The sequence below is a fragment of the Daldinia decipiens genome, assembly GCF_022478715.1.
Source record: "Daldinia decipiens strain CBS 113046 unplaced genomic scaffold F4813scaffold_29, whole genome shotgun sequence".
Classification (NCBI taxonomy): Eukaryota; Fungi; Ascomycota; class Sordariomycetes; order Xylariales; family Hypoxylaceae; genus Daldinia; species Daldinia decipiens.
In genome coordinates this window covers 288867-314606 of record NW_026054572.1, presented here as the reverse complement: position 1 = coordinate 314606, position 25740 = coordinate 288867, and the positions used below count along the sequence as shown (strand labels likewise).

Here is a 25740-nt window from a genome sequence, read left to right as displayed (position 1 = left end):
CTCTTCAGGGGTTCCTATCTACGTCGTATTTATCATATGCACTCATATCCCCGTTAGTCCGATTATCGCTGCGTCTTTCGGCACTTGTGAATTAAGTAGTTGCTAAAATGTGCATGGGCATGGGGATGCGCATCAAATAAGCTTGTTTGTTATCGTGGCTTGCTGGTAAGGGAATTCCTCCATCAATGACAGCATAGGCAATTAATTAGCGGTGGGATGTCGCTTTAATCCTTGTTGTAATTCCCGATGATATGATAAATCGTGCAGCTTATCATTCCATCTCTCAAATCACACTGGTTCAAATTCCTCAACAAGTCTTTGTTATCTATTCCTAGAACTATTCCTACCTTGGTAAAAGTCTACCAATACGCTTCGTTCTGTGTAACTCTTGTGGCTTTTCCTTCGCCCTCCGCAAGTTCACCAATCCCCAGCTCGCCAGGGCTACCGTCTTGAGTCCGAATATTGCCATATCTAACCCTAAGGTTCTTCAAGAGCCTCGATCGTTCGCTATCGTCTAAAGTGGTACCACCAAAAGGTACGCTAGGGCAATTCGACGCGCTCCCCCTGATCATAGTTGACACGTTCATGAGCAAGTCGGGGATCCAAATTCTCAAGTCGAAGATAGCCTTGACGATGGCGCTAATAAACATAGCCATGATTGAGATCACGAGCACTGCCATCCACCCTCTGTTATAAAAGAAGTGCGTTTCGGTGTGAGTATTTATACCCGATGATTCCGCGAGAGGAGTCCAAATGGGATAACCGGTGTAAAAGTCCGTCGAGAAGGCTAGGTTTTCCGGATGGCCCCCGTAAGTGAGGTTGAAGTTATAGAACGACGTCCAATAGCTGTTAAGTATCTGCGAAAACCGCACCGCAAACGACTCGTTGCCAATAGTCGTAATGTCAGAGTCTATATTGTAACTGTGCAAGGCTGTCCTGGCAAAAGGTGTGTCTGGGCTGAGTAGGTAGTTCTGGAATAAACCTGGCCCTATAGAATGCGAGACATCGCTACCAGCTGCATCGAGAAGATAGTTCAGGAAATTAGGCAAATTTAAGGGCGAATCCCAATCACCGCAGTGGTCAAAGATAGTATATGCGGGTGATTGATAGATCTTACGTTTCTGGGATCTCCGTAGTCGATCGACTTTGCAGTCCCAGCCTTTGCAATTTACCGAAGCTTCAACGTTCGTCGTTCCCATAGTGCAGTTTGCTGCAGTTGGCTTATGGGCACCTGTATTCCTGGTCCGAAAAAAGAGCCGTCTTGCGGGAGCATTGTCTGTGGGTCCTGCAGCGCAACGCCTTTCTCTCTCATCATCACGAGTCAGTGACATAATCCAACTCGACGGAGTCCGGGCCCCTTCTGTGACTAGACCGTCGGGGAGAGATATACTACTGTTAAATATCGTACACTGTAAATTCGAGAGCGTGCAACCTGCGGAAGCATTGTTTATCGCCTGGTACCAGTAGTCGTCGTCATAGTGCTCGGGAAATCCAAAATCGGGACAACGGAAATTCCAATAGGAAGCTTCTATAGTAAATTCGGTATCGCCAATTTTTGGTATATTCGCTATCGGTATCCCAACGAGAGACGAGTACGGAGTAGCTTCCGAGTACCCTGAGAATTGGATCCATTCGTCTTCGCCTGCTGAGTCGTACCCGGGCAAATTCTCGATGAATGGAATCTTTATGTTACCCCAAGGATCCATAGGAGACTGGCTAATCGACGCGGGGGAAACAAGAGACGATACGAAGGACGAGTCGATGACGTCAAGCAGATTTATAACATCTACCGAGGATACTAACAGCGAGGGTCAATAATTGCTAATTTTAGTAAGGAACCTAGGATTAAGGCATGTCTCGGGTGTAGTGACACCTTATATAGGAAGAAAGGGTATACTGGCTTCCGAGACAGATCGAAGGGGGGTAAGAATCGTCGAAATTCGGTACGTACGGGAGTTAGGAGAGCTGGCATTGGAAAAGTCCAGAAAACTAAGTGTGAGATTATGTGGTATTTGTATATCTCGATAAGTGATGATCCTAAACGAGGCTTGGCCTCCAAGAGGGGACAGAGCCCATATGAACATGAGGCATAAGCTAGGGATATCAAATTGTGTAAGCCGTCGCTCAAGCTGTGTTCCAACCATACCACCCACGGAGGTACTGCCTAGGAGGAGGTCTAGGAAGCTGACCTTCTCTCCGTCTTGTAACCTCCATAGTGCTAGGGAACGCAAAGCGCCGCCCACGACAAGAGCGTAGACCACAGGAAATATTGTAGGGCCCTGGATTAGAAATGGAAAACTCGGTCAGCGTTGTTGTGTTATAATAATTATAGGATAGTCGTGTCTTACATAGCGGGATGCCTCTACCAACTTCTGAACAAGGTCGGCATCGCTCAGCATGCCATCGCAGCGACCAAGAAGACCTGCGAAGACAAAACAGGCGATCGTCAAGAGTATAAGAATAAAATTATAAATTATCTTGTTTGGGCGAGACACTCCACTTCTTAATGGAAGCGGCTGTTCAGGCCAGGCTCGGAGCCGTCTATATGGTGAAAACATGTCGAGAGTGGTAAGCTAGATGCAAATGCATTTAGGTAGCTTGATAGAAATTTCTACCAGGTTTGAAGATTACGGTCTCCTATATAGGTAGTTAGGTATACATAGTGGCTAGAACAGATTACTATGTGAATTCTACGAAAGAGATATGGCTCCACCACATCCTACTGCGCCGGGAGCTGAGAACATGTTATGGTTGCCGTGTAATATTATGGATGAAATCCCTTGTCGGGTACTAGCCTGGTTTCTTGGCGATCATAGCTTTAAAACATGGCGCCTCACTATGTATTGTACAATACATAGGACTTCCAAAGTTTCTTACAACCCCTAGTCGTCAAGTGATATTCTTCAATGCAATAGCCTAGCAGGCGAATTTGAGTTACATAGACGCGAAGCCATAAGACCCGAATTTATAGTAACTACCCGAAACGATAGTACACAGATGTTACTATGGGTCTATAGAAGGATTCAGACAGAGGGGAGCCAACACGCGAGTTGCCAAGCTTCTTTCAGCCTTAGACCCACGATGGAGGCAGATTTGGGGGCTAAAAAGGGCATGGAGAAAGTATTGACATGGACTCCTCGCGCGACTCTTTAAATATGCGATATCATGCTACTAATGATACATGGTAAACCTACATGATAGTCCTGACTCCTGAGGGTTTGTGAGATGAGTTACGGTTAAGGATTTGGCACTAGTTAGTCTATGTTAATAACTTACACTAGACAACCAGACAACTCAACTTTGACACGACGCAGTTAGAAGCGTGTTTCTATTTATACTTGCTCTATACCAAAATCTCAATTGGAGAAACAATGGCTAGGCACGTTTTGTACCAATAAGACTAAAATGCGACCCCGGTAAATAGTATAAAACGTACTAGGTTACAAATCTACTGGTCCAGCATAAGTAAGCCAGTTATGATTATATTAATTATGAACGGCATGGACAAGTAATACCTTATCATTCTTATCGCTTAGGACCTATGACAATGCCGATGCAATCGCGCATGCATCGGACAAGTGTCGGCGGATCACTTGCACCGAACTTACAAGGTCTTCAAGTCTTATCAGTCAGACCGCTACAAAAGGCAGCGGGGACCGGACGCATTCCCCATTGGATGGTTCAATCGCTATAGGTAAACTTTTCAGGCATTGGGCTCGCTTCCTCTTTGTCCCCGAGACATCTTAATACAAGATTTTCTTGGATCCGTCTTACAGCACGGAGGAATCGATACTCATGGCAGCAGATGAGACATCGCCGTTACTCGAAAATGCGGCCCCTCCGAGGACAAACAGGCCCGCCAAGCCCGCTGGTACCCTTTTCGGTCCCGCAAACCGCATTCTCCTTGCCGGCTTCATGATGGCTTTCACCCTCGGCATCACACAAGTTCCGTAAGAACAACCACTACCTATCCGCCTCGGCATTCATGTCAATCTCAATCTCAATGTAAACCAAAAACCACGAACTCGATACTGACTATGAAGTCAGAATCAATTATGTGTTCCGTCTTATGGAATGCGATGTCTTCTATAGTCACAACCCCCCGTTTGAGGGACCCGGCGATCGATGTCATCGCCGAGAGATTAGTGCTGGTACTGCGACTCAGATATCTATCCTAGGCATGTCAACGTCCTTTAGCGGCGTTTTCAACTTATTTATATGTGGCTACTTTATCAAACTTTGGGGTCCGCGATGGGCTTTCGTCTCCCAGACTGTACTTCTAGGTTTGAGGGTATGTACACAGATTGTCGCCGTGACAATCGGTGGCCGGGAAGGTATAATCATTTTCCAAGCTTGTCAAGCTATAGGTATCATTGGAGGACCCCGCGGCTTTCAGTGCGTATAATCGTGATCCCCGATTCTGTTCCAGGAGTACTAATTAAACCAATGTAGGCTAGTTCTCAACACCGCGGTGAGTGAGCTGGTCGCGCCCAAAGACCGCACGGCCGTTTTTGGTCGGCTACAGGGGTCGATCATGTTAGGAACTGCATTTGGTTTCCTACGTAAGTCCAAGGAGACAATTGCATTATCAGCACATTGAATTGACAACTTTTATAGTGGGAGGCCTACTCGGCGATATCTACAATATTAGACGCCCCTTTGAGACCGCATTTTTCCTCTATGTGGTTTCTTCGCTATACGGAGCACTTTTCTTACCAACGGGAGCAAGCGATGAGGCCGCTAGTAAAAAACAAAATGGCCGGGGCATTAGTGCTTTCTTCGCACCTATAAAGATGATCGCACCTCATTCCTACCGTTTAGAGTCGGGCAAGATCATCAAGAATTACAGCTTGATCTTCCTCGCCCTAGGTATTTTCCTCGGTGTCGTAAGTCAAAATATTAGAAATGTACGCTTCTCTTTATTAACCCTCTAATTATCGTGCAGTTTTCTTCCGGATATGTCCCGATTCTCCTGCAGATGTACGCCACTTCCGAATTCGATTTCGGCACTAGTGAGAACGGATATCTTATGTTCGGTAACGCGGCTATCCGCGGTATATTCTTACTCCTCATGTTCCCGAAGATCATATCTTCCGGTCGGGCTTGGTTCAATGGCGCACCAACGCCAGCGGAAACCAGAGAACACAGAGTAGAAGTTCATATTCCAGTTAACCCAGGGGATTTCGAAGCCGACGAGGTTGGAGAAGTACCACAAGAACCAATACAGCCCCTTGAGGATGAAGAAGATTCCGGTACCGGATTTGACCTCTTCTTTGTCAGGTGGAGTTTAGTCGTCGACTCAATAGTGACAGTCATTGCAGGCTTCTCAACGGAGGGTTGGCAGGTGTATCTCGGTAAGATGTCCACACATCTCCTTCACAGGTTCTAGACGAAATTGACAATTGATAGCTGGCTTTTTACTGCCGTTTGCTTCGGGATCGGCACCGGCAGCCAAGGGGGTCATGACCGAACTATGTCCCCCGCAACAACGACAAGATGCCATCAGCGCCATCACTCTAGTAGAGAGCACAGCCACGCTCTTGACACAAGGACTTTTCGGCTTAATCCTTGCTTTCTTCTCCGAACTCGGCCAGCCGAGCTTAACATTTTTCTGCAACGCCGTATGTCTTAGACCCCTATTCTAGTATAATATTGTACTTGCTGACGTTTACCCAGGGGTTTGCTGTACTTGGCTTTGCCGTCTTGTTTATGGCACACCTACCACCACCTAACAGCAAGAGAATTGACGGTGAAGATTCGGAAACCGAGACTGAGAACTAGATGCGCTAGTCACGGCATAAAATACTCTTTGAAAGACAGGGGCGAAGACGATCAACTAGATGAACATATTAGACTGGAAGGTACATATGCATCAGTGCGGAAGGGAACAAGACTGGCACGTCCTTCGCAAATACATTTTAACTACTTACATCTATAGATATTCTCTGATAGGACATTGAATAAACATATCGGATAAATTTGTCTAGATTGGTCGCTTATTGTAGTCAAAGTCGTTCTAAGGAGTACACTCCTTACCACGCTATATTGTCAGAAACAAACAAAGCAGATCCCATATACCCTAGGTTAGGTACTCATTGATATATAGTTACACTCAATGGACTACGGAAATCTGTGTCATAGTCCCCTTAACAGTAGATGCCAGAGTTAACTTTGCATAGGCGATACTAAAGTAAGAATCCAGGTATGTTTAGAGTCTCTGAAAGCTAAAGCAACAACCAACCAAAAAATTGGATTTATTGCATACCTATCAATCAATTAACCTAGAGTTGCACTTATACGCATATTATACTTCCATTATTTGATGACACCGTTCAATCCTGGACAACTCATTCCGCGACTTCCGCTTGTTTGATAGCCAAATTATGAATCATTCCCTATTGTCGTGGGAAACGGGTAATTGAGTCATTGGGTTACTCTTTAGGTACCTACCTATACAGCATCATTCAATAGGGCAACTAGGTTAAGTACCACCTAGCATTATTGATTAAGAATCTACCTAGGTATGAATCATGTTTATATTCCACTAGGTATATATGTGTGTTAGTTCCCTTCTAGATATTTGAACCTGTACTCAATATAATATCGGTCTAATATATACAAAAAGCTATTTTCTCTACACGTACTTAAGTAACTTAATTCCATAGAAACTTCCAAAATCTTTAGCACAGACCTTTTTGATATGTATCTGCTAGCTAAGAAGGACACATCGGTCATGTGGTCCATATGTATCTCAGGTAGTTTCTGACACGCGAAGGTTGCTTAACCTTATGACGCCTGTCGAAACTGCCAAGTTACAATTATTTACAGTTGTATTTTTAAGGGCGGCATACAGCAGTTGCTCCTGTTTATTCTTTCAAAGATTACTTCATAACATTTACTGTTGCCCCTCAACAGCTCACCGGATTGTATCTAGCAGCTGGTAACCTACAAACTTTTCTGCCGTACTCAGGTACTACCGCCTGATTCTTTCCTTCACTGGGACTACTTAAACACTGTCCATCTTCTCTTTATCCCCCGCTTCTCTGAGTCTCTAAACAACCTTTCAAGTAACTTCAATCTAAACTACAAACCCAAAGTCGTCGAACCTCTCTACTTTCAACCAAAAGTAAGATTGAACTAACCTTCATTCCACCATAATGGATCGAAAATTGAAGGGGATGTTCGGGAACTTCAGTTTCCCAGTCGATTGTATTCGCGCAATCGTACCTTACGATGACAGTTCCGCGAACCTTCATGATCTTGGAGAAGATCTCACCCCTCCGCGTCAACCTCAGCAACCTCCAATGGGTAAGTTTAGTACAAACCTTCAAGCTCTCCTCGAGAGTTACCGGACTAACATCGGCACAGTTAATACACCCGCTTCACACCAATCATATATACCTATCATAGACATGCATCACAGCTCAGCTCAAGTTCAGACCTTGGCTCAGCATGGCTTTGGCCAAGCCAACACCGGGCAAGACGAAGACGAAGTAGATAACGTCAGCCCCATATCAGGCTTCTCGACCAACTACCACGGGGTGAGGAACGAAAAAAACAGGCCCGATGATATCACAGATGATGAGAATTGCGCTGTCTGGATCGAAGGCCTACCCATTGATATTGATTATCCCACGCTTCTGGGAGAGCTTCGAGGGACAGGCAAGATATATGCCGTTGTCATCAACGACCCTGTTAAGAGGCACCACACATGCGCCGCCAAGGTTGAGTTCTGGGGACGAGATGGTGTGACGAGACTATTCAACAAGGTCCAAGATGGCGAGCTCAGCTTTGGCGAATTGGTGCCAACAGTACGGCCAAACCGCGTGAAAAAGGGCGCGCAACCTGTTTCTCATCGCTCCAGAGTCATAGAAATCACAGGTCCCACCCAGTTGGTCAACGTTGTGACTATAACTGCGGTACTACAACAGGCATTCTTCTATGACATGGAGCTGATCGAGAATCTCTGGACACAGGGAGGGCAATCGATGATGCGGTGGACTTTCGCATCGCACAGAAACCAAGCTGAAACCGCAATGCGCCTCTTCGCCAGTAGGAAGAATCACGTTATACCATCTTTATGGCAGCAGGTCCATTTCCGCTAGGGGCGGGATCCATGTGAGCCTTAGAGCTTGATTGTTGGGTGTTGGGGGTGTATTAGGGGATGGAGATTCTATGAGGTGGACTTCAACAGACATCGTGGTCGTTAGAGACACGCACAGAAGGAGGAATGAAATAAATAGTGTTTTTTTTCCTTGGTCATACATATTTCAGTCTTATTCTATATTAGGTATACTGAATCTGCCCCGGTATTCTTGTCGTTCCTCATTTCATCGCCGCCTTATGGTGTTTAGGTACCGCTATAATTTGATGATCAATAGATGATTAATGTATAAGGTGATGATTAATATCACGTAAAGGTATGCCTGGACAAGGAGAAATAGGGGTAAGGTGTCTTAATTAATTGCTAGTCTTTACTCTACGCTATGTAGGTAGTTACACTATCTGTTTCTATTCTACATATTTAAACATAACACTAGGTCAGAATATTATTTCTAATAGAGCTTAGTCAAATACGTTTCCTAATAAGATGACGATTGAATTTGTAACGTGATAGTCAAAGCTACACCAGCCGCCCCACGGTACCGGACTCGGAGCTGACTTGGAATCAGTAGCTAACGTCGATATTTAGGTATATATTGGTGTACCATTCGTGCCGACCAATTATCAAAATGTCTCCGCCTGGCCGAATCGGAAAGATATCTACTCCACCCCACGGAGCCCTTTGCCTCTTACATATGTAAGCAGGCCACCCTAGTCGATGGCGTGCTGATGGCGTGCGACAACATTCACCACATTGGTTCGGATCAGGTTCGATAAGTCCCCTGGCCATGTAACAAGAGACCCGCCAGTCCCGGTAGCTGTAAATAATTAATAATGGCAAAAAGTTTAAGAACAAGTTAAGAACAAGTACATTCATTATCGACATCGCAAGGTCGGGTTGCGTTCATGTCAAGATAGCTGTGATACACCCGCTGAAATAAATACCTGCGAGATAGAATTGCTCGGTATACTTGCACGTAACACACTCGGCATCATCGCAGCTATGACGGAAACGCAGCCCAGACGTGCCTACGTCGGCAGAAACTCGTGGAAAACAGTTCGTACGCTCCTACGAAAGATAAGAACGAAATCGAATGAGAATGAGAAATCACAGTCCAAGTTAATAGAGGGTATACGAAAAAGTTCCACGCCGACAACAACGACGGACGAATCTGCCAACGTCTCTGTCGCCGAGTTCGCCGTGCCTGGTATGCAGAAGGCCCTAGTCGTTGCTCGTAAGGGCGAATATGAGATCCGCCATGACTTCCCGATACCGACGGTCGGGGATGATGAGATTATGATTCGAGGCCATTACGTCGGCCTGAATCCTATCGACTGGAAATCTGTCGACTATAATTTCTGCTTGCCTGAATTTCCATGGGTAGGCTTACCCCTCCTTACTCGCTAGACGATAAAGACTTACAAGACCCTCCAGGTTACGGGCCGAGAAATGTCTGGCGTGGTAGTCCAAGTTGGCTCTTCCGTTACTCACTTTAAGCAGGGCGACTATGTCTGGACGAGTACGTATTATAAGGATGTTCGTGCCGGCTGTTTTCAGGAGTATGTGGTCGTGCCCTCGCATACTGTGCTTCCCATCCCATCGAGAGTACCCATCGAGGCCGCAGCATGTCTGGGCGTCGCGGCCTTGACGGCATCTATGACGTTATGGAAGTGGTTAGGCGTACCGTTTCCGCAACAACCTACGGATAACAAAGAGGAACAATGGCTTTTGATCTGGGGCGGCTCTACTGTCACGGGACAATTTGCTACGCAGATTGCGCGGCTCAGCGGGATCAGAGTGATAACCGTTAATTCCGTAGAGACAAAGTCGTTATCGGAGCGCTTAGGTGCGAGCCATGTGGTGGTGAGAGACGGCAAGTCAGATGAACAGGTTGTGGACGAAATTCGTGCCATCACCAACGACAATGTCACGCGGGCAATCGACTTAGTAGGTCCTAAAACGGCAACACTCACGCTCGATGTCGTATCAAAAACTAAGCCCGTCGCCTTCGCACCGCTAGCTATGATGTCAGGTTCCCAAGTAGTTCCCGAGAACGTCGAAGTGCATACAGTTGAGATGAAGCAATTCGTCCTGGATAAGAGCAACGTCCGCTATACCGAAGAACTTGGAAAGCTGTTAGATGGGGGCCGGATTATTTTGCCCGAGTTACATTTGATTAATGGAGGCTTACACTCGATTCAGGGGGGACTAGAGATGTTGAAAAAGGGGAACTTGAAAGGCAAGAAGTTGGTGGTGCGGATGTAATGAGAGGGGTAGGAAGTGTGTTTTTAATAATGCATTAGAACACCATTGGATTTTTAACCTGTGGGTACAGTATATAGACTAGCATACGGGGGGCGTTGAGATGGTGTGGCTATTTGATCCTTGCAATCCAATATATGTATCCAAGGCCGAGGAGTATTAGGTATAAACATCTAGGCCAGAGAAAGCGTGCTGGAATATGCTAGTAGTTAAACCCGGGATTAGCAACATTGAGATGGATATAGTAGATATAAACAGATGCTAATAAAGCATTATACGAATAAGCTGGAGAATAATATCACCTGCAATTAGCATGCAGGTCTGTTACGGTGAAACCCCCATAGCTTTCCGAAAAGTCTTCATCATCTCATAAAAAACACCTATCCCCCTTTAAATCCCCCAATATAGTATGATTCCAATATTATATATCACCAAGCCAGCTTAGCTAAAATTCCGTTAGGGTATCTCCGTATGAAAAACTTACGTATCTCGTCGAATATCAAGATGAACAGACCGAAAGCAAAGGGTAGAAACCAGTGTTCCACCGGAACAGGCGAAGTTCCCAGAACTGACTGCAACTGAGGAATGTAAAGCCATAGGATAGCCATTGCTAGAGCGAATATAACTGCTGGGAAAAGATATAGGTTTTGTGTGTGTTTATTGAATATGGGAGGATGCTGGAAGATACTCCATCGCCGCGTTCGTACTGCGAGCAAGTTGAACCATTGCCTATGCCAAGTTAGTCGATTTGCCATTACAGTTCTCCAATATAATTCCTTACATGACAACAAGGTTGACGAAGTAAATGGAAGATGCCTCATTCAGCTTTTGAGCATAGTAGTCTTGATCAATCCAATCAGGAAGATCTCCAAAAGAGAACCATAGCACACGGAAAGGTATTCCGTTCTTCTCCAGATACCAGTAAGCCATCGCGAAGGAAGCTATGGTCTCTATCATGCCGAGAACACCATATGCATGGATAACAAGTTTCCAATCGACCAAGCGATCCTTCTTGATATTACGTGGTTTACGCAGCAGGACGTCGGCCTCCGGCTTCTCGTAGGAGAGTACTGTCGCGGCAGCGCAGTCTGTGAAGCAGCTAAGTAGCGTCAGCATATTTGCCTATAACTATTCCTTCAGCTCAAATAACGCTTACCATATGATAATCATGAGGAAAGACGAGAGAATCTGCGGGATTCCAAAGATGACATTGGTCATTACCGGCCAGAACTCAGCGAAACTTCCAGCTGGAAGCAGGTAGCAAATCACTTTCTTCAAGTTATCAAACACCACCCGACCGTATTGCACCGCCTCAACAATAGACGAGAACGAGTCGAGAAGTACCATATCAGCTGCCTCGATGGCAATGTCGGAGCCGCTTCCAAGAGTGATACCAACGTCGGCAGCCTTTAAAGACGGAGCATCGTTCACACCGTCGCCAGTCATGGCAACCACACCGTCAGTCTGGAACTCTTTTACGATACGTAGTTTCTGTTCCGGTGTCGTTCGAGCGAAGACAATCTCCTCATACTCGGTTAATATTTTCCATTGGTACTCGTTCAGGCCCAGCAGTTCCGGTCCGCTAATAAGAATCGACGAGCGGGTGGTAGGATCCTTCGTTTCATGTTCTACCTCCTCCCTAGGGAGCCAGGAGACATTGTGCACAGAGGGTGTAGGACTGCTTACGATGCCGGCCTCCTGAGCGATCGCAAGAGCTGTAAGAGCAAAGTCGCCAGTCACCTTCATGTTGCATATTGTTAGCAGGGATACAATGCCCAATACCCGGCTACTAGACCTTACTTACCATGAATACCCTTATACCGGCACCACGCAGCGTCGAGACAACTTCGCGGATTTCCGGACGCAGAGGATCGACGATAGCTACAAGGCCAACTAACGTCAAGTCCGACTTAGCATGCGTGACGATCTCGTCCTCAAATTGAGTTGTTCCGGATTGGTATTGTAGCTCGCCTTGGCGAATGACCTTGCGAGCAAGCAAGATGCAACGTTTCCCCTGACTGCTGTACGCGTTTTTTATGTTCTCGAATGATGCTTGCATATCGTCGTCGAAGAGATGCACATCACCTGCATTGTTAACAAAGGAGGAGCATCGGCCAATAAGGACGTCAGGGGCCCCCTTTATAGTCAACAGTCTAGTATAAGTTAGTATTGAATCTTTCGGACTCTTTCGAGCCTCTTACGTGTCGCCAGAATTGAAGTTTTCCGCCTCAGCCTCTGATAGAGTAGCTTTTAGACAATCCTTCCTGAACATGGAAAACGTCCTGATCATAAACTTGTTCTTGCTGTTGAAAGCTAGCTCATACGTCTTCTGCCAGGATTGGCGTAGCTGCTGCACTGAGCCGAACCGTTCAGAGAATCTCAATACCGCCTGGTCGGTAGCGTCGCCAAAAACACGACGCTGTTCGATAGGTAAATCCATGGTTGCGGCGTCAAACTCAGCTGCGTTACAGAGTCCAGCGATGGCACACACTTGATCTACACCTGTTGTTACTATGCCGGCAATGGCCGGTGCCGTACTCGTATCCAACTCGTCCTCGGCCGCCTCAATTGTAATAGTGTGAGTCCCAATAGTGCACTCAGTGACAGTCATTCGGTTCTAAACAAGATCAGTTAAGAACCAATGGAAGTATCGGTGTCGACGTCGGCTCGTTCTTTACCTCGGTAAGGGTCCCCGTCTTGTCGGAGCAGATAACTGACACAGATCCTAGGGTTTCGACTGTCTTCAACGATTTGCATAGGACTTTATGCTCGCGCATCAGGTTCGCGGTAATTGTCAAGCCGGCAGTCAATGCGATGGGCAAGCCTTCGGGGATAAAAGCGATAGCTACGCTGACGCACCCGACGATGAGATTTGGGACATTAATCCAGTTTGGATGGACCTTTCTGAGCCAAGCACCCCTGAGACGCATTGTTAGCACTGGCCGCTCAATAGTAGATATGTACTTCACTAACCAGACAACTAGAACTATGGCAATCATCGTGAGCATGATAGAGCAGATGATAACGACGAAGTATAAAACCTCCTTTTCCAAAGTAGTCAATTTCACTTTGGGCTCATTGGTTAAAGCTGCGATACGACCAAATACTGTGCGGTCGCCGGTGGCTACGACCAAGCCCATACAGGATCCGGATACACAATGGGTACCCTGCAAACCGATGCAGCGAGTTTCTAAGTAGTTATTGTCTGTCGATTCTACCGTTGCTGCGAGAGGTAACGACTCTCCAGTCAAGATAGACCTATCAAACTTAGCATCGCTAGAAACTTGGAGGAAACGCATGTCAGCCGGCAATTTGTTGCCAGCCTTGATGAACACGATATCGCCGGGTACGAGCTCTTGTGCATTGAGGGAGGCCTGAACACTGTTCCGGACGACTAAGGAGTCTTCGGGAAGCATATTCTTGATGGAACTCATCACACAAGATGAGCTCCAGTCTTGGAACATATTAAATGCAGCCTGGATGAAGAATACCGCAACTAGAACTATTGCCAGGGCCTAGGAGTAGAGGTTAGAGATACTGTAAGTATTAGGTCCCCGTCCTATATTATTACTTACCAGATTAGCCAACGATGGAGGTTGGCCGAGTGGTTTCCATGAGATGAAAACCAGAATAGCTCCAAGCAGAAGTATAGGGCCAAATCCTTTAAAGAAATAACCCAAGTATTTCTGGATGGTACGCGAGTCTGGGGGAGATGGGGCATTTCGGCCGTATTCTTTTATTCTACGAGCAACTTGTTCGGTTGAGAGACCCTCAGTCATTGATGCGCTGAGACGTCGGAGGGCCTCTCCAGTCGATATCGTGTGCCATTCGAGCTCGGATAAATCTATGTGATCGATGTTAATAAGCACCTTGAGTGCAATGCTTGGGATATGAGCCCCGTAATACCCTTAGTAGCTTTATCTTTCGCCTCGGACAGCTGCACGACATCCTTCTGCTTGGATTCTTCGATCTGGTACGAACTAGGATCGATATTAGAACCACCTGTGATCTATTGTTGTTTAGTTGTCAAATAACGTTACTTACACGGTGCGGTACTGGATAGGGAGGATGATGGATGGGTCAACTTCACGTCGCGAGCGCACGCTACGAATAGACATCGAGCCGCTGGATTGTGCACGACGGAGCCCACGAGAAGGGCGGACAGCCTCCTCGTCGTCCCATTTCACACCATGTTTAAGGTCGGGCTCGTCCATTTCGGAAAGAAAGTCCAGGCGTGTAAGTCAATGTACATACACTACGCGAGGAAGATGAGACGAATGAAAAGCTCCGAGAATGTAACAGAAAGTCGGTCAATTGAGATGAAGGTCCAGATGACTGGCTGAGTTAACTACCAATTTATATTGTCAGATATTGCTATCTACCTAAGCCTACCTAAGCTACGTTGGTGTCTAATAAGAGTTGATGGGAACTCTGAAGTCGGAGAGCAAAGCTGTTGATGACATACAGAAAAACAGGATGTCGCACTGTTAGTTGCTGGACGTCTTCGCATCTCCCTCACAGTACAGCTTAATTATACATACTCGAAGCTCCGTTAAGCTCCAATAATCACATGTTGGTTTTTTTCACCGATTTCAAGCGCCAGGAACCCTAGAGAGATGTAAAAGAGGCAGTGCCAATTAACCTGCATTCTTTGAAAATCGAGCTTGACATAATTCGCGCACCGGATCTAGCAAAGCTCTGCTCAGCTATTAGCTCCGGGGGGTTCAAAGGTGGGCAAAGTTGTGAAGAAACGGGGTCCAAGTCACAACATATATAAAATCATCATCATGGTACAATTAATAGTTAGGGATGTACTAGGACGTGTATTTAAACCAACTAACCTAGTAAAGAGGAGCCGTGCTCCACGCAGGGAGCATCAATACATACCTCATAGAAGGGCGGCCTCCCAACTTGTGGGTCAGCCATCAAAAGGCTCTAGGCTCCTCAATAATATCATATCTCTCACATTGCCGACTAGAAAGGGATCTGGCTTGTCTGTGGGGTATGCATTTCATTGGCAAGGATGTAACCTCTCCCCTGTGAATGATGTATTCATACATTCAAGATATATCTGACCTAATATAGTTATACCTCTTTTTAGACATGACTTCCATGTCATGCACATGGCAGGGTGGGAAACTCTCTTTGTATGTCTCACGCCGCCGTCATTACGTTTTGACTTACCCCGATAGGTTAGAAGCCATGTAGCTTGGTTTTCTTTCTCTATCTGGCTGTGGGCGTACACTTGAGGGCACCAGGTCTCAAGTGCTTATACTTGTAACAAGAGACAGCTTGCAATTCAAAGAATAACCGCCTCTAAAAGGTCGGTGTCCATAACTCCTTTCCAAATTAGATGTAGATGAGAGAATATGACGGAATGTATATGTTTCCTCGTATATTTCTAACGAAGCACCCACCTCCTCTCTCGTCGACAACCCTTCAAACTAGTCATCGTAGCATATCTTCATCGTGCACGGGAATGGAAAGTACGCTCCCCTATCCTCTCTCATATACATATAAAGACCTCCAGGCTGAAGGACTTTCTTAAGCTCACCCTGAGGCCCGGGGGCTCTCCGCACGTTCTTTAACTTGAATACCGACCGGAACATCTCAGTAAGCCCTGTTTGGCCGGCGTCGCGCCCAAGACTAACGTGCGGTCCAAGCCCGAAGTGAATATAAGCGTCCAGTGGACGACGCGGGTTCACTTTCTCGGGATCGGGGAAATGCTCAGCGTCCTTAGCTGCGCCGGTCTTCGTAAATTCATGTCAGCCATGTCTTAATTATCTATCAAGTTGCTTGGGTGTTCCACTTACAGAGCTAATAAAAATACGGTCACCAAGACTAATCGATACCTCGCGATTGCAATCTTCTGTGATCGTATCCCCGGCTGCTGCTTGACGGTACGAACTAAATGTCCCCGAAAGCCTGGTACCTTCCATGCAATATCCGAGCATCAGCGCGTCAGTTTCGCTCGAAGACGGACTATTCGCGATACTATGGATCTCAGGGATATACTTGGATCCTTCCGAGGACAAGTAGTAGTCTACGGCTTGAGCGAGCTGTTTGAGCGTCAGCTACTATTATAATGATAATTCTGGGGTTTTCGAGACGTACCACTTCTGCGATACTCGGTACAGATGCCGCTGCGGTAGGTAGAACCCGAGTCCATGTAATGTCATAGTTGTTCATACCAGTTTTGGATAAACTCTTGACCAAATTATTGCCGTACGATGCTAATGGGTCATTCTTACTTGACCCCCCAAATAGCCCGCCAATTCCAAAGCCCGTCACCGTCTTCACGTTAGCCTCGATCAATTTACCTAACTGGCCAGCAACCGCCTTTGTCGCCTGTCGTATTGGGAACGACATCATGGGATCGATTTCAGAAAAGATACAGATAAAAACCACGGCGAGAGCCATGTATAGCTCCTGCTCGCTATAGATACCCTTCGGGTTCTCTTTTGTTTTGAGCGGCAGGTTGAACACACGAGAAGCGAAGTGGATTGGACCAATGTTTCCAACATCTCGGACAATATCTACAAATTTCTGGCCAGCTAGCTTGTAGGTCTTCTCTTTTATGAGTTGGTCCGTGATATGGGAATAAAATGTCTGGACTTGGGAATGCCAGTCCCCTTTGTACAACTGATCGGGTGTAAGTTCTCCCAGGTCGATTTGGGAAGGTAAGTCTCTCGAATGCAATAAGCGTTTCCCATCATGGCCCATGAGGTATGAGAGTCCTTCATTCCCTATGGTGCTATACTTATCTTGATTATCGTATATGTGTTGCGCCCCACTGTAGGTGGTGACGTTAACAGGAGATGGGATAAGTGAAGGTCGGTCGTAGTTGAAGTGTTGTACTCGTCCTAAATTAGTCAATATCATCTTAGTTTCGCTTGGGACTGCACGTATTAGTTAGCTTTCACGTCTACCAATTAGAATGTATCCAAACAGTCGTAGACATACCAACCATAGGGTAATGGGCGTAAACCGAATCTCCTCTGAAGTGGTTCGGGAAGGCTCGTGTGAACAGCTTATAAAATACACAGCCTTGGTTAATGTTCAGATCATACGCGACTTCATTGTATCCCCAAGATGTGAGACCACGTGGGTGGTAGTCAGTAGTGTAGAAACGGTCTCCTCGAGTTAAGCAGACAGCATCAGAAAGAATGACACGAGAAATCGTGTAAGTAGGCTGAGAAATGTTAGTAGTCTCGTCATTATATACCACGAATATACCACGAATAGAAAACATACGGCAATTCCAACTCCAGGAACCATTGGCTCCTTTGCCTCCTCAGCAACAAGCCCTGGGTAGAGCTCGACGAAATCAGGGTGCTCATATAAATGTCGTAGTGAATCGGCGATTTCAGGGTCGGAGTTGATGTCTTCGAACTTCTCATACGGCTTTAGTCCGAAGTGCTTGCGGAACTCGTTCAAGCCTGCAACGTTCCACTTTCGGCCCTGAAGGATACCCAAGATTTCGACGGGCTTCATTGATTCCGGTACGTTGCGGCCACCGAATGCTCCTGCACAGTCTTCGATGGCGTCGGAGATACACCCGACAAGATCGTCGTCGCTGAATTTGCCATCAGAACTTCGCTTGAAGCCCCCGAATACTCTCTCTGCAGGATCATCTGGAATGCCGCTATCGAATTTGGCAAAGCCCATAACCAAGTCCTGGTGACTTAGTTCTAATGGATCCTTGTGAAATAGCTCGCGGAAGAACCCCTGAAGCCATTTGTCGTCCTTGTCTGAGATACACGAGTGCCACCTGCAGATTTTTGAGTAATTGTAACTCGAGATTCAATGGTCTGTCTATTTGTATTACTTACCTATAGCAAAGATTAAACTCGGCTGAAACCATACTGCCAGTGCCACGCTCAGACCCAGCGTGAGTGCCAACATCGTGGCCCATTTCTGCGCGGGGGTCGAGAGTCCATGTAGTGTTGCTTCGATTGAGATTGACAATATTTCTTACGTAGTCAATCAGCGTAATATTGATATACAACCCAGAGGTGACCAGTCGGGCCGTCTGGAAAAGATCATTGTCGTATTTCTTCCACGCAGCCGCAGCCTTCTCCTCGCTTAGTCCCGCGCGCGGAGGCGTAAAACGGCCACCCTCGTTAATCGCAGCTAGGTTTGCTGCGACGTGGTTATGGAAACGGTTGAACATGATCAGAATAACGCTAACCCCAGGTGGTGATCCAAGAAGCCGCTTGTCTGCGTAAGTGTCGGGTTTCATCATTCCATCCTTGAAGGTCCTTACGGAATCCTGCATAGCTTGGTTGCTTCCGTAGAGAGGGGAAAGATCCAGGTACGAAGATGTCTTGGTCTTGCTCATGTCCGTATGGTCTGTCCAGAAGAGATCATGAATGATGATAGTTGCCCAATACCAAAGCACCGAAGAGACATTGTTCGGGTGCTTGCGGTACTTAGTCCTCTTCATGACCGATTCGAAAATGAGACCCGGGTCAGGCATGGCTCCCAGGGGTACAATGCCTGGGCGACAACTCCTAGCATATGTTGATCCGGCCGCTCCAAGTTGAGGGTTCATTGGGTTGTTCCATGATCCGTCTGCCATCCTGTACTCGTGTTTCTCGCCCATATATAACAGAGGCGGGTGGTCTAATGTGTACCAAAGTTCGTTCAGGAACGTATTAGTGAGTTCCTCTCTGAGTTGTGATCTATGAGGTAGTCCCGCAACAAGCTGGATGACGCGCTCCATTATCATCGTCTTATCGTCTACAAGCTGTTCTCCTTTAAGCTTGCTTCGGGCCAGGTCTAGGATCGTCTTCACATCTGTGATAGGTACCTATTTAGCAAAGTACTGTTTTCTAGTTGTTCGTGACGACACACCTTTCAGGCGGATATACTTCAAATCCTTCTTCAATCCAGTCCTTTGAAGTGTCGTACTATAAGTGCCATCGCCATTGTAAACGGGGAGAGGTCGTCGTGAAGCGTTTAGCACTTGTCCAAACTGGGCAAATATAGTTGAGACGCCTTCATGTTCGGCCTTTGGGAAACATTTAGGCTTCTCCTTAGAAATAGGCCCTGATGAGGGTTCCGAAGACTTGTTCATCGTGGTAGAGCTGTTGGAATCGACATGGTGGGGTCTACTGCCGTTAGTTCCATGAACCCCGTTGCCTACCATCGGATCTCCCATTGCGGCTCTCTTGCAAGAGTCAACTTTCTAAAATAAGTGTTCAGTACAACTGGTATAGTGTAGCCAAACTATGAGTTCTAGGGACTACTTAACATACACCAGATTCGCTTTGGTAATGATACAAACCTCGGCTAACTACCTCCGTTAACTAATTTAAACGGAAGAAAATCCCGCGTTCTAATACATATCTGATCTGCTTGGACTAACATAGGCAACCGGAGTCTTCCTTACATATGCGACTACCTGGATCGGGTACCCATGTAGACCAGCTCTCCTTAGAACCAATACAAGCCTTACACAGCATAGCCAATCCCGTTAAGAGAGTGAAAACAGTCGGAACACGATCAGTATACAGAGCGAGCGGGGTACCAGGGAGAAGCGAGTAATAGTCATCTTGTTAATTTACCGCCTCACGATGCCGGGAAATAATAGTTGACGTACATATGAATTGACATTTGGCGTAATGGCGTTCACACTATCACCTCTGAGCCGGATCGTGCTATGCATGTCTTCCACAAATTAGCAACGAGAATGTCTCAAAGCTAGAAACAATTGTCTTCTTTTGATGGAAAATCAAACAACCCCAGGGAAAGTATTCGCAGATTCCAATGAGTAAAATGAATCTGTTAGCCACGTTTAGCTACATTTAGTAGCCCTTCACGTAGATCTGAACAACTAGAATTGGTATTGATCAACGTTTCGTATACCTAATACTTTGCCAATAAAATAATATAGTTTGGTAGTTTCACCAGTAAAATATTGCGAGATGTAAGATGTCAGACCATATCTATCTGGCCAATTAATATTGAGTGACTCTTAATATTATATTGCAATCCTACGGGGTTCACCTTGCAGTTGAGCTGGGACATATGATTTGACCTTGTAAATGCTTATCACCTTGACAAATTATCTTTCTCAACAGCAGCTGAGAACTATAGCTATGTACCTATTTAAGTTGGGTGCATAGGTTTCTAACTAATGAATATAGACGGCTGTCAGCCACAACTTGCTTTCCGACCACTCGCAGACATGCTTTTTCGCTATGATCGACCTAGTGATTTCAAGGGAGCATTTTTCTAATAGTTTAGACATGATCGACAATAGTGTCCTCACCGAGCCTCTCAAAGATCCAATGGTTTACTACCGAACGCCTAATTGGCTGGGCGAACTCGTTTCGAATCTACAGCGGTCTGCGGATAGTTGCACTAGCTTCTCGCTGTATACATACCTACCTTAGGTAGGTAGGTAACCTAGAGATCCTTCCATGGTGGGCTGCTCGAGGCCAAGCTATGTGTGTGCTACTGTTCTAAATCTACCCTTTTCCAATGGATCGATATCACTTAACACCCGAAGGGCGTTACCGGACTGGTCGTGAGGATTCAAAAGGGCATATTACAACGTCCTCAAGTCTCGACGGAGATGTAGATGACCGTACTCCTCCATGGACAACGATGGATCCAGCAAAAGATACTCGTACTCCCCGAAAGCTTGTGCTGTGTTTCGATGGCACGGGCAATAAGTTTAGAGGTGACGACAGTGACAGTAACATCTTGAAGATATTCAGATGTCTGGATCGGGAATCTGGTGGCCAATGTATATATTTTAGACCCGTTCTATAAATCATGCAAGCTTTCTTCATACCACCTCGCTAACTGTTGGATTAGATCACTACTACCAACCCGGGATAGGGACGTATGTCGTGTCTAACTCGCTGTCCCACACAAGTCTAAACGCTAGAATCCGATCGTGGTACTTGAAGGCCAAAGACTCCGCTGTCGGCTCGAGCTTCGATCACCATGTAGTAGGCGGGTATCGATTCCTCATGCGTTTCTATCAGCCAGGCGATGAGATCTATTTTTTCGGTTTCTCCCGAGGCGCCTATGTGGCTCGCTTCCTAGCGGAGATGCTCGACTACATCGGTTTACTTTCGCATGGAAATGAAGAGATGGTGACCTTTGCCTGGAAAGCATTTTCTCAGTGGCAGAGTCGCCAGTCTGACAGGACCGAAGAACATCAGGCGAAAAGACAGGAGAAAAGACAGGAGATGTATCGCTTCATGAAGGGATTTCGAGAGACATTCAGCCGCCCTGTGAAGAGAATCCGATTCTTGGGGCTATTCGATACTGTCAACTCCGTTCCTCGATTCGAGGCCGCGTGGATGCAAAGGTCGAAAATGCCATATACTGCGAGAAGCAGCGCCAAAGTAGGTTAAACCATGTAGCAACCATCATTGTTTATCTGACACACTGCTACTCACAGGTCATTCGACATTGTGTATCCATAGACGAACGTCGCGCGAAGTTCAGGCAGGACCTTATCTACCAAGGGGTTAATAAGGACCATAAAACACACCGGCACCTGCACGGAGTTATCCACGAGAAATATCGCACAAGACGAGGCGCGGTATCGGGATTGACATCGAATAACAAGCCAGAGAGAGGGCGACGCGAAACCTTAGCCCCCCTGGATGAACATACGTTCCGGCCCCATTCCCGGTCTCGATCCCGGGCAACGAGAAGCTCTGTTGACAGAACGAGCCAAGTCGGTGATGATAAATCGGGAATTGCCCAAATGTCAGACATTGGCGAGGATTCAGATGATGATGAACAAGACATCGACGAGGTTTGGTGAGTTTCATGATACCAAATAACCCCTGAGGATAATATCAGCTAAAGTCGAAATAGGTTTGCCGGCGGCCACGGTGACATTGGGGGTGGATGGGAGATCATGCCAGACACCAAATCTGCGAGCCATGTACCCCTTACCTACATGATCAGAGAAGCGCAACGAGCAGGTCTCAATTTCGACCCCGAGAAGCTAGTTGAGATGGGCGTCGCCGAACCTTCTGATGAGCCTGACACCAATGCCCACCATGATGGGGCTGTTCCCGACATTCGCGTTGATAAGTCAAGCCCAACGAGCCAAGATTCACCTTGCCTTGATATACAGCCTACGCATTGGGATCACTTCAATTTTATAGGCGATGAAGAAAAGAAAGAGCAAGGCGAACAGGACGTCCGGCCATTCCACCAGATGCTTCATAAAGCCCATTTAGCCAGAATCCACGATTCTCTGCAGTTTGCTTCTGGCTTGACCAAAGGTCAGGTGATAACCTGGAATATAAGTATGCCTCCCCCCCTACCCCCTACCCCCTACCCGCCCTCACATACCCAGACCTATGCGATCGATTCCCTATATATAGAGCTATTAAACGATAACTGCTTACCTTGCTGCTCTAGTGGAATATATGCCATTCCGGCGAATGGATCTACGACCAGACGGATCGTGGAAACCAATCCGTTGGCCGCTGCCATGCGGCGAAGTGCGGGATATCCCCCATGCCGCCAGAATACACGGTTCGGTAATCCGACGCATGAAACAAGATAGTACCTACCGCCCCGGGAATCTCATTATTGGCGGCGGCGGACGCGGAAAACGCAAAGCCCCCGAGTCCTATGGTATTGGGGAATGGAAATGCGTCCAAGATCATGAAGATCCTATAGGCGAGGTTTGGATCAGAGATGCAACTGGAAACGCCGAGTCATAAAGCAAAATATCTATGAGTTTATGGCAGAGAAATTGAATATTATACGGTCCCCTTTAAATATAATACTCGTCGCTAAACCGGACAATAACCTATACTTCCTCTCTTAGTTTCAATTCCAATCTCGATTGAACTCGTGCACCTCACCAAATCATTTCACTAAATACAAGAAAACTGATCTATACTAGAAGTTAACTGACTTATTAATATATTCTACCATGATTCGTAAGATTTACCCTAATCACCCACACCAGTCGTCCAGTCCTATCCAGCATCGTGCATGTATCAGCGTTACGCTGTAGGATTCCATGCTACCCAATATAGCTCTGGCCGTGAGGACATACCGAGTTAGAACCAGCGAATAAAGCAAGGGTGCCAAATGACATGGCATGTCTATCAACTGTCTAGGAATGATGACCAGTGGCTGAATTATTCGTATTAGCTTGCGTGTTATACATACAGACTACATACAGACCAAATAGGGGTTTGATCGTTTTATTGCTGCCAATGACACAAATGGGATGTAGTATAATGGCATGGTACGGTATCCATGTTCCTTCTTTAGCATCATATCCGCAAGCTGCTTTAACATTATTGAAAAACTCCATTCTTCCCTAAGGGGCTATAGTTGGTGATTTAAGAGGTAGGTATACAGCGCAAGTTGACCAAGTAAAGTCTCAACCTAGGTAGAGTATGTGAGGTAGATAACCATTTAAAAAGGCTCTTAATAATCGCAAAGAGGAATTCAGAGAAGATGGAAATTTTTGAATAATATTGATTTTCTTTTTAAGTGGTACTGACTTCACACGATATTTTTACGATATGATATAACTTGACAAACTTGATTTGACTTGACCTATTGGCGACGAAGACTCCGACCTCATCAACTGACTGTCCCCCTTTTTATTTTGACGATGATCTCCATTGCAATCCTCTTAAACATTGATTCAAACATAGGATGCTTTTTTTTTGCTTCTTCTTTTCCTCGTGCTATTGCCAAGTTGGTCACGTCCCCACTCACTCACTCCACGTCCGCCCTATGTTTTGATATTCTCCCCTGAGAAACCTTATTCTCTAAGATCTCTCTCTATAGAGGTAGGCCTCACTCAACATAGTCCGCATCCGACCAAGTCTGCTGCAGCCAAGTACCTTGCGAGTTTCGAGTTTCGTGTCGTTTGCTCGTGGTTTTGTCCTCCCCAATCACGTACCTAAAAGAACTGCTTGCGACGATGCACACAGATTTCAGCCCGCCCCTTTTTTTTCTCGTCAAAATGTCACTCCTCCCTCACTCTCCTCAATCTTGCTAGTCATAATACAGGAGGGCGAAAATGGGGTATCTGAAGAATGATTTGATCCGATCGATCAAAAGGGTCTGTACGTGGACCCAATCCGTTAAGGAATATTAACCGCCCGCATTAATGTCGCGCGTAATGGAGAGGTCTAACCGTATCGTATCATGTACGCCATGAGTCATGCCGGAAAAGTACACAAGGGGATAGAAAGACGAAAAAAATAGGGGGTTGAAATTAGGAGAAGAGGGAAATCCCCAGGTCGATTTCAAAGAAGCTCGTGAGAAATCTAGTATAACTCACGCTTTTGAAACAGTAGGAGCTTGTGATGACCGAGCATCCAGACACCGATACATAGGTGAAGCGATGAAGGGTCTTGAAAGAATAGATGGCAGTAGAAATGGTAGGTGTAGTAAATCAGGCAAGAGATGAATGCTCGTTATGCTTAGATTTTGATAATTCAAGATGCAAATGCAAGGAAAATATGATTATCCAAAGTTTTGTAAGGCCTCCTTCAGGGAGATTTTGTCTAGGTAACTCGATTCTCACGGACAAAATTTATCCTGTTGAGATGGCTGGTTTTAGCTGTCAAAGCAATCAAATTCGTTCGGGAGTGCTGTCGAAATAGCGACCCGGTCGATAGATGCTGGCCGCCAAACTAAGCCAGGTCGAATACCGCATGAGTTGCGATATTCTTATGCTACCGGGGGGATAGCCGGAGCAGCGGGGATCTCAACCTCAGCCGGGACTTCGCCGTTAGTGTTCTTTTGAGGACAGTCGCGGGAAATGTGGCCGGCTTCGCCGCACTGGTAGCACGTCTTGCCAGCAGTGTTTAGAGGGCCACCATTGGGTGCTGTGCAGTCTCTGGAGATGTGACCGAGCTTCCCACAAGCATAACACTTCATAGCCTGAGCTTGACAGTCGCGCGCGAAGTGGTTCGGCCCGCCACATTTATAGCAGGTAGCTGGTCGGGGTCCACCGGCGAAACCGCCCCGGCTAAAACCACCGTAGCCACCACGGCCGACCGGGGCACCACGTCCGATTCCAACACCAGCAGGGTTAGGGCAAGCTCGGGCTAGATGGCCCGGCTGACCGCAGTTGTAACAGCGGCCATTACCACCACCAGCACCGCTCAAGCGCAGAGTAGGGCAGTCGGCCTGGACGTGTCCGAGCCCTTGGCAGTGGTAGCACTGCTTCGCCTCGGTGGTTCGGGGGAGAGGACACTGGTTAGACTCATGTCCTGGGCACAAGCCGTTAGCTCAAAGAGAAAACTCTATAGCAAGCAAATATTTATCAGGGGGCTGAGGCTTACCTGGCTGCTTGCAGTTGTAGCAAAGGCGCTCAGCGGAGGAGCAAACCTCGGCGTAATGGCCAACAT

General features: G+C 46.6%; 7 protein-coding genes across 7 annotated transcripts; 4 read left to right on the top strand and 3 right to left on the bottom strand.

Annotated features, from left to right (window-relative positions):
- Window positions 1-320: 320 nt before the first annotated feature.
- Window positions 321-2712, bottom strand: F4813DRAFT_161875 (uncharacterized protein). The gene is made up of 3 exons (XM_049239093.1): window positions 2349-2712; window positions 1952-2279; window positions 321-1798 (listed from the first exon to the last, which is right to left on the bottom strand). The coding sequence occupies exons 1-3, from the start codon at window positions 2556-2558 to the stop codon at window positions 360-362; spliced, it is 1977 nt and encodes a 658-aa protein (XP_049097491.1). The 5' UTR covers window positions 2559-2712; the 3' UTR covers window positions 321-359.
- Window positions 2713-3505: 793 nt separating this feature from the next.
- Window positions 3506-6036, top strand: F4813DRAFT_367310 (MFS general substrate transporter). Its single transcript, XM_049244147.1, has 7 exons — window positions 3506-3950; window positions 4048-4395; window positions 4453-4562; window positions 4618-4886; window positions 4946-5354; window positions 5410-5621; window positions 5677-6036. Exons 1-7 carry the CDS (start codon window positions 3796-3798, stop codon window positions 5779-5781), a joined length of 1608 nt encoding a protein of 535 aa, XP_049097490.1. The 5' UTR covers window positions 3506-3795; the 3' UTR covers window positions 5782-6036.
- Window positions 6037-7157: 1121 nt separating this feature from the next.
- F4813DRAFT_398133 (uncharacterized protein) lies at window positions 7158-8105 on the top strand (the record flags this gene model as incomplete). Its single annotated transcript, XM_049248013.1, has 2 exons — window positions 7158-7308; window positions 7369-8105. 2 exons carry the CDS (start codon window positions 7158-7160, stop codon window positions 8103-8105), a joined length of 888 nt encoding a protein of 295 aa, XP_049097489.1.
- A 339-nt stretch (window positions 8106-8444) lies between these two features.
- Window positions 8445-10582, top strand: F4813DRAFT_161799 (GroES-like protein). The gene is made up of 2 exons (XM_049239092.1): window positions 8445-9484; window positions 9539-10582. The coding sequence occupies exons 1-2, from the start codon at window positions 9107-9109 to the stop codon at window positions 10367-10369; spliced, it is 1209 nt and encodes a 402-aa protein (XP_049097488.1). The 5' UTR covers window positions 8445-9106; the 3' UTR covers window positions 10370-10582.
- Window positions 10583-10794: 212 nt separating this feature from the next.
- F4813DRAFT_382022 (calcium ATPase) lies at window positions 10795-14484 on the bottom strand (the record flags this gene model as incomplete). The annotated part of the gene is made up of 10 exons (XM_049245747.1): window positions 10795-11095; window positions 11148-11465; window positions 11523-12106; window positions 12171-12519; window positions 12568-12983; window positions 13045-13285; window positions 13340-13881; window positions 13942-14210; window positions 14273-14346; window positions 14411-14484. 10 exons carry the CDS (start codon window positions 14482-14484, stop codon window positions 10795-10797), a joined length of 3168 nt encoding a protein of 1055 aa, XP_049097487.1.
- A 1326-nt stretch (window positions 14485-15810) lies between these two features.
- Window positions 15811-19445, bottom strand: F4813DRAFT_382021 (linoleate diol synthase; the record flags this gene model as incomplete). The annotated part of the gene is made up of 7 exons (XM_049245746.1): window positions 15811-16116; window positions 16180-16425; window positions 16481-17265; window positions 17330-17558; window positions 17621-18137; window positions 18199-19165; window positions 19223-19445. 7 exons carry the CDS (start codon window positions 19443-19445, stop codon window positions 15811-15813), a joined length of 3273 nt encoding a protein of 1090 aa, XP_049097486.1.
- An 854-nt stretch (window positions 19446-20299) lies between these two features.
- F4813DRAFT_367273 (uncharacterized protein) lies at window positions 20300-23291 on the top strand. The gene is made up of 5 exons (XM_049244146.1): window positions 20300-21122; window positions 21194-21732; window positions 21789-22156; window positions 22214-22653; window positions 22769-23291. Exons 1-5 carry the CDS (start codon window positions 20855-20857, stop codon window positions 23074-23076), a joined length of 1923 nt encoding a protein of 640 aa, XP_049097485.1. The 5' UTR covers window positions 20300-20854; the 3' UTR covers window positions 23077-23291.
- The last annotated feature ends 2449 nt before the right edge of the window (window positions 23292-25740 follow it).

Excerpts from the sequence above, each read along its gene's own strand:
- F4813DRAFT_367310 (XM_049244147.1), top strand. The coding sequence starts at position 3,796 with ATGGCAGCAGATGAGACATCGCCGTTACTCGAAAATGCGGCCCCTCCG. Across the intron at positions 4,396-4,452 it reads GGAGGACCCCGCGGCTTTCA|GCTAGTTCTCAACACCGCGG; the intron begins GTGCGTATAATC and ends AAACCAATGTAG. Across the intron at positions 5,355-5,409 it reads GGGTTGGCAGGTGTATCTCG|CTGGCTTTTTACTGCCGTTT; the intron begins GTAAGATGTCCA and ends GACAATTGATAG.
- F4813DRAFT_161799 (XM_049239092.1), top strand. The coding sequence starts at position 9,107 with ATGACGGAAACGCAGCCCAGACGTGCCTACGTCGGCAGAAACTCGTGG. Across the intron at positions 9,485-9,538 it reads GCTTGCCTGAATTTCCATGG|GTTACGGGCCGAGAAATGTC; the intron begins GTAGGCTTACCC and ends AAGACCCTCCAG.
- F4813DRAFT_367273 (XM_049244146.1), top strand. The coding sequence starts at position 20,855 with ATGGATCGATATCACTTAACACCCGAAGGGCGTTACCGGACTGGTCGT. Across the intron at positions 21,123-21,193 it reads TCGGGAATCTGGTGGCCAAT|ATCACTACTACCAACCCGGG; the intron begins GTATATATTTTA and ends CTGTTGGATTAG. Across the intron at positions 22,157-22,213 it reads CAAGACATCGACGAGGTTTG|GTTTGCCGGCGGCCACGGTG; the intron begins GTGAGTTTCATG and ends AAGTCGAAATAG.
- F4813DRAFT_161875 (XM_049239093.1), bottom strand. The coding sequence starts at position 2,558 with ATGTTTTCACCATATAGACGGCTCCGAGCCTGGCCTGAACAGCCGCTT. Across the intron at positions 2,280-2,348 it reads TGGTAGAGGCATCCCGCTAT|GGCCCTACAATATTTCCTGT; the intron begins GTAAGACACGAC and ends TTTCTAATCCAG. Across the intron at positions 1,799-1,951 it reads TGCCAGCTCTCCTAACTCCC|TATCCTCGGTAGATGTTATA; the intron begins GTACGTACCGAA and ends CCTCGCTGTTAG.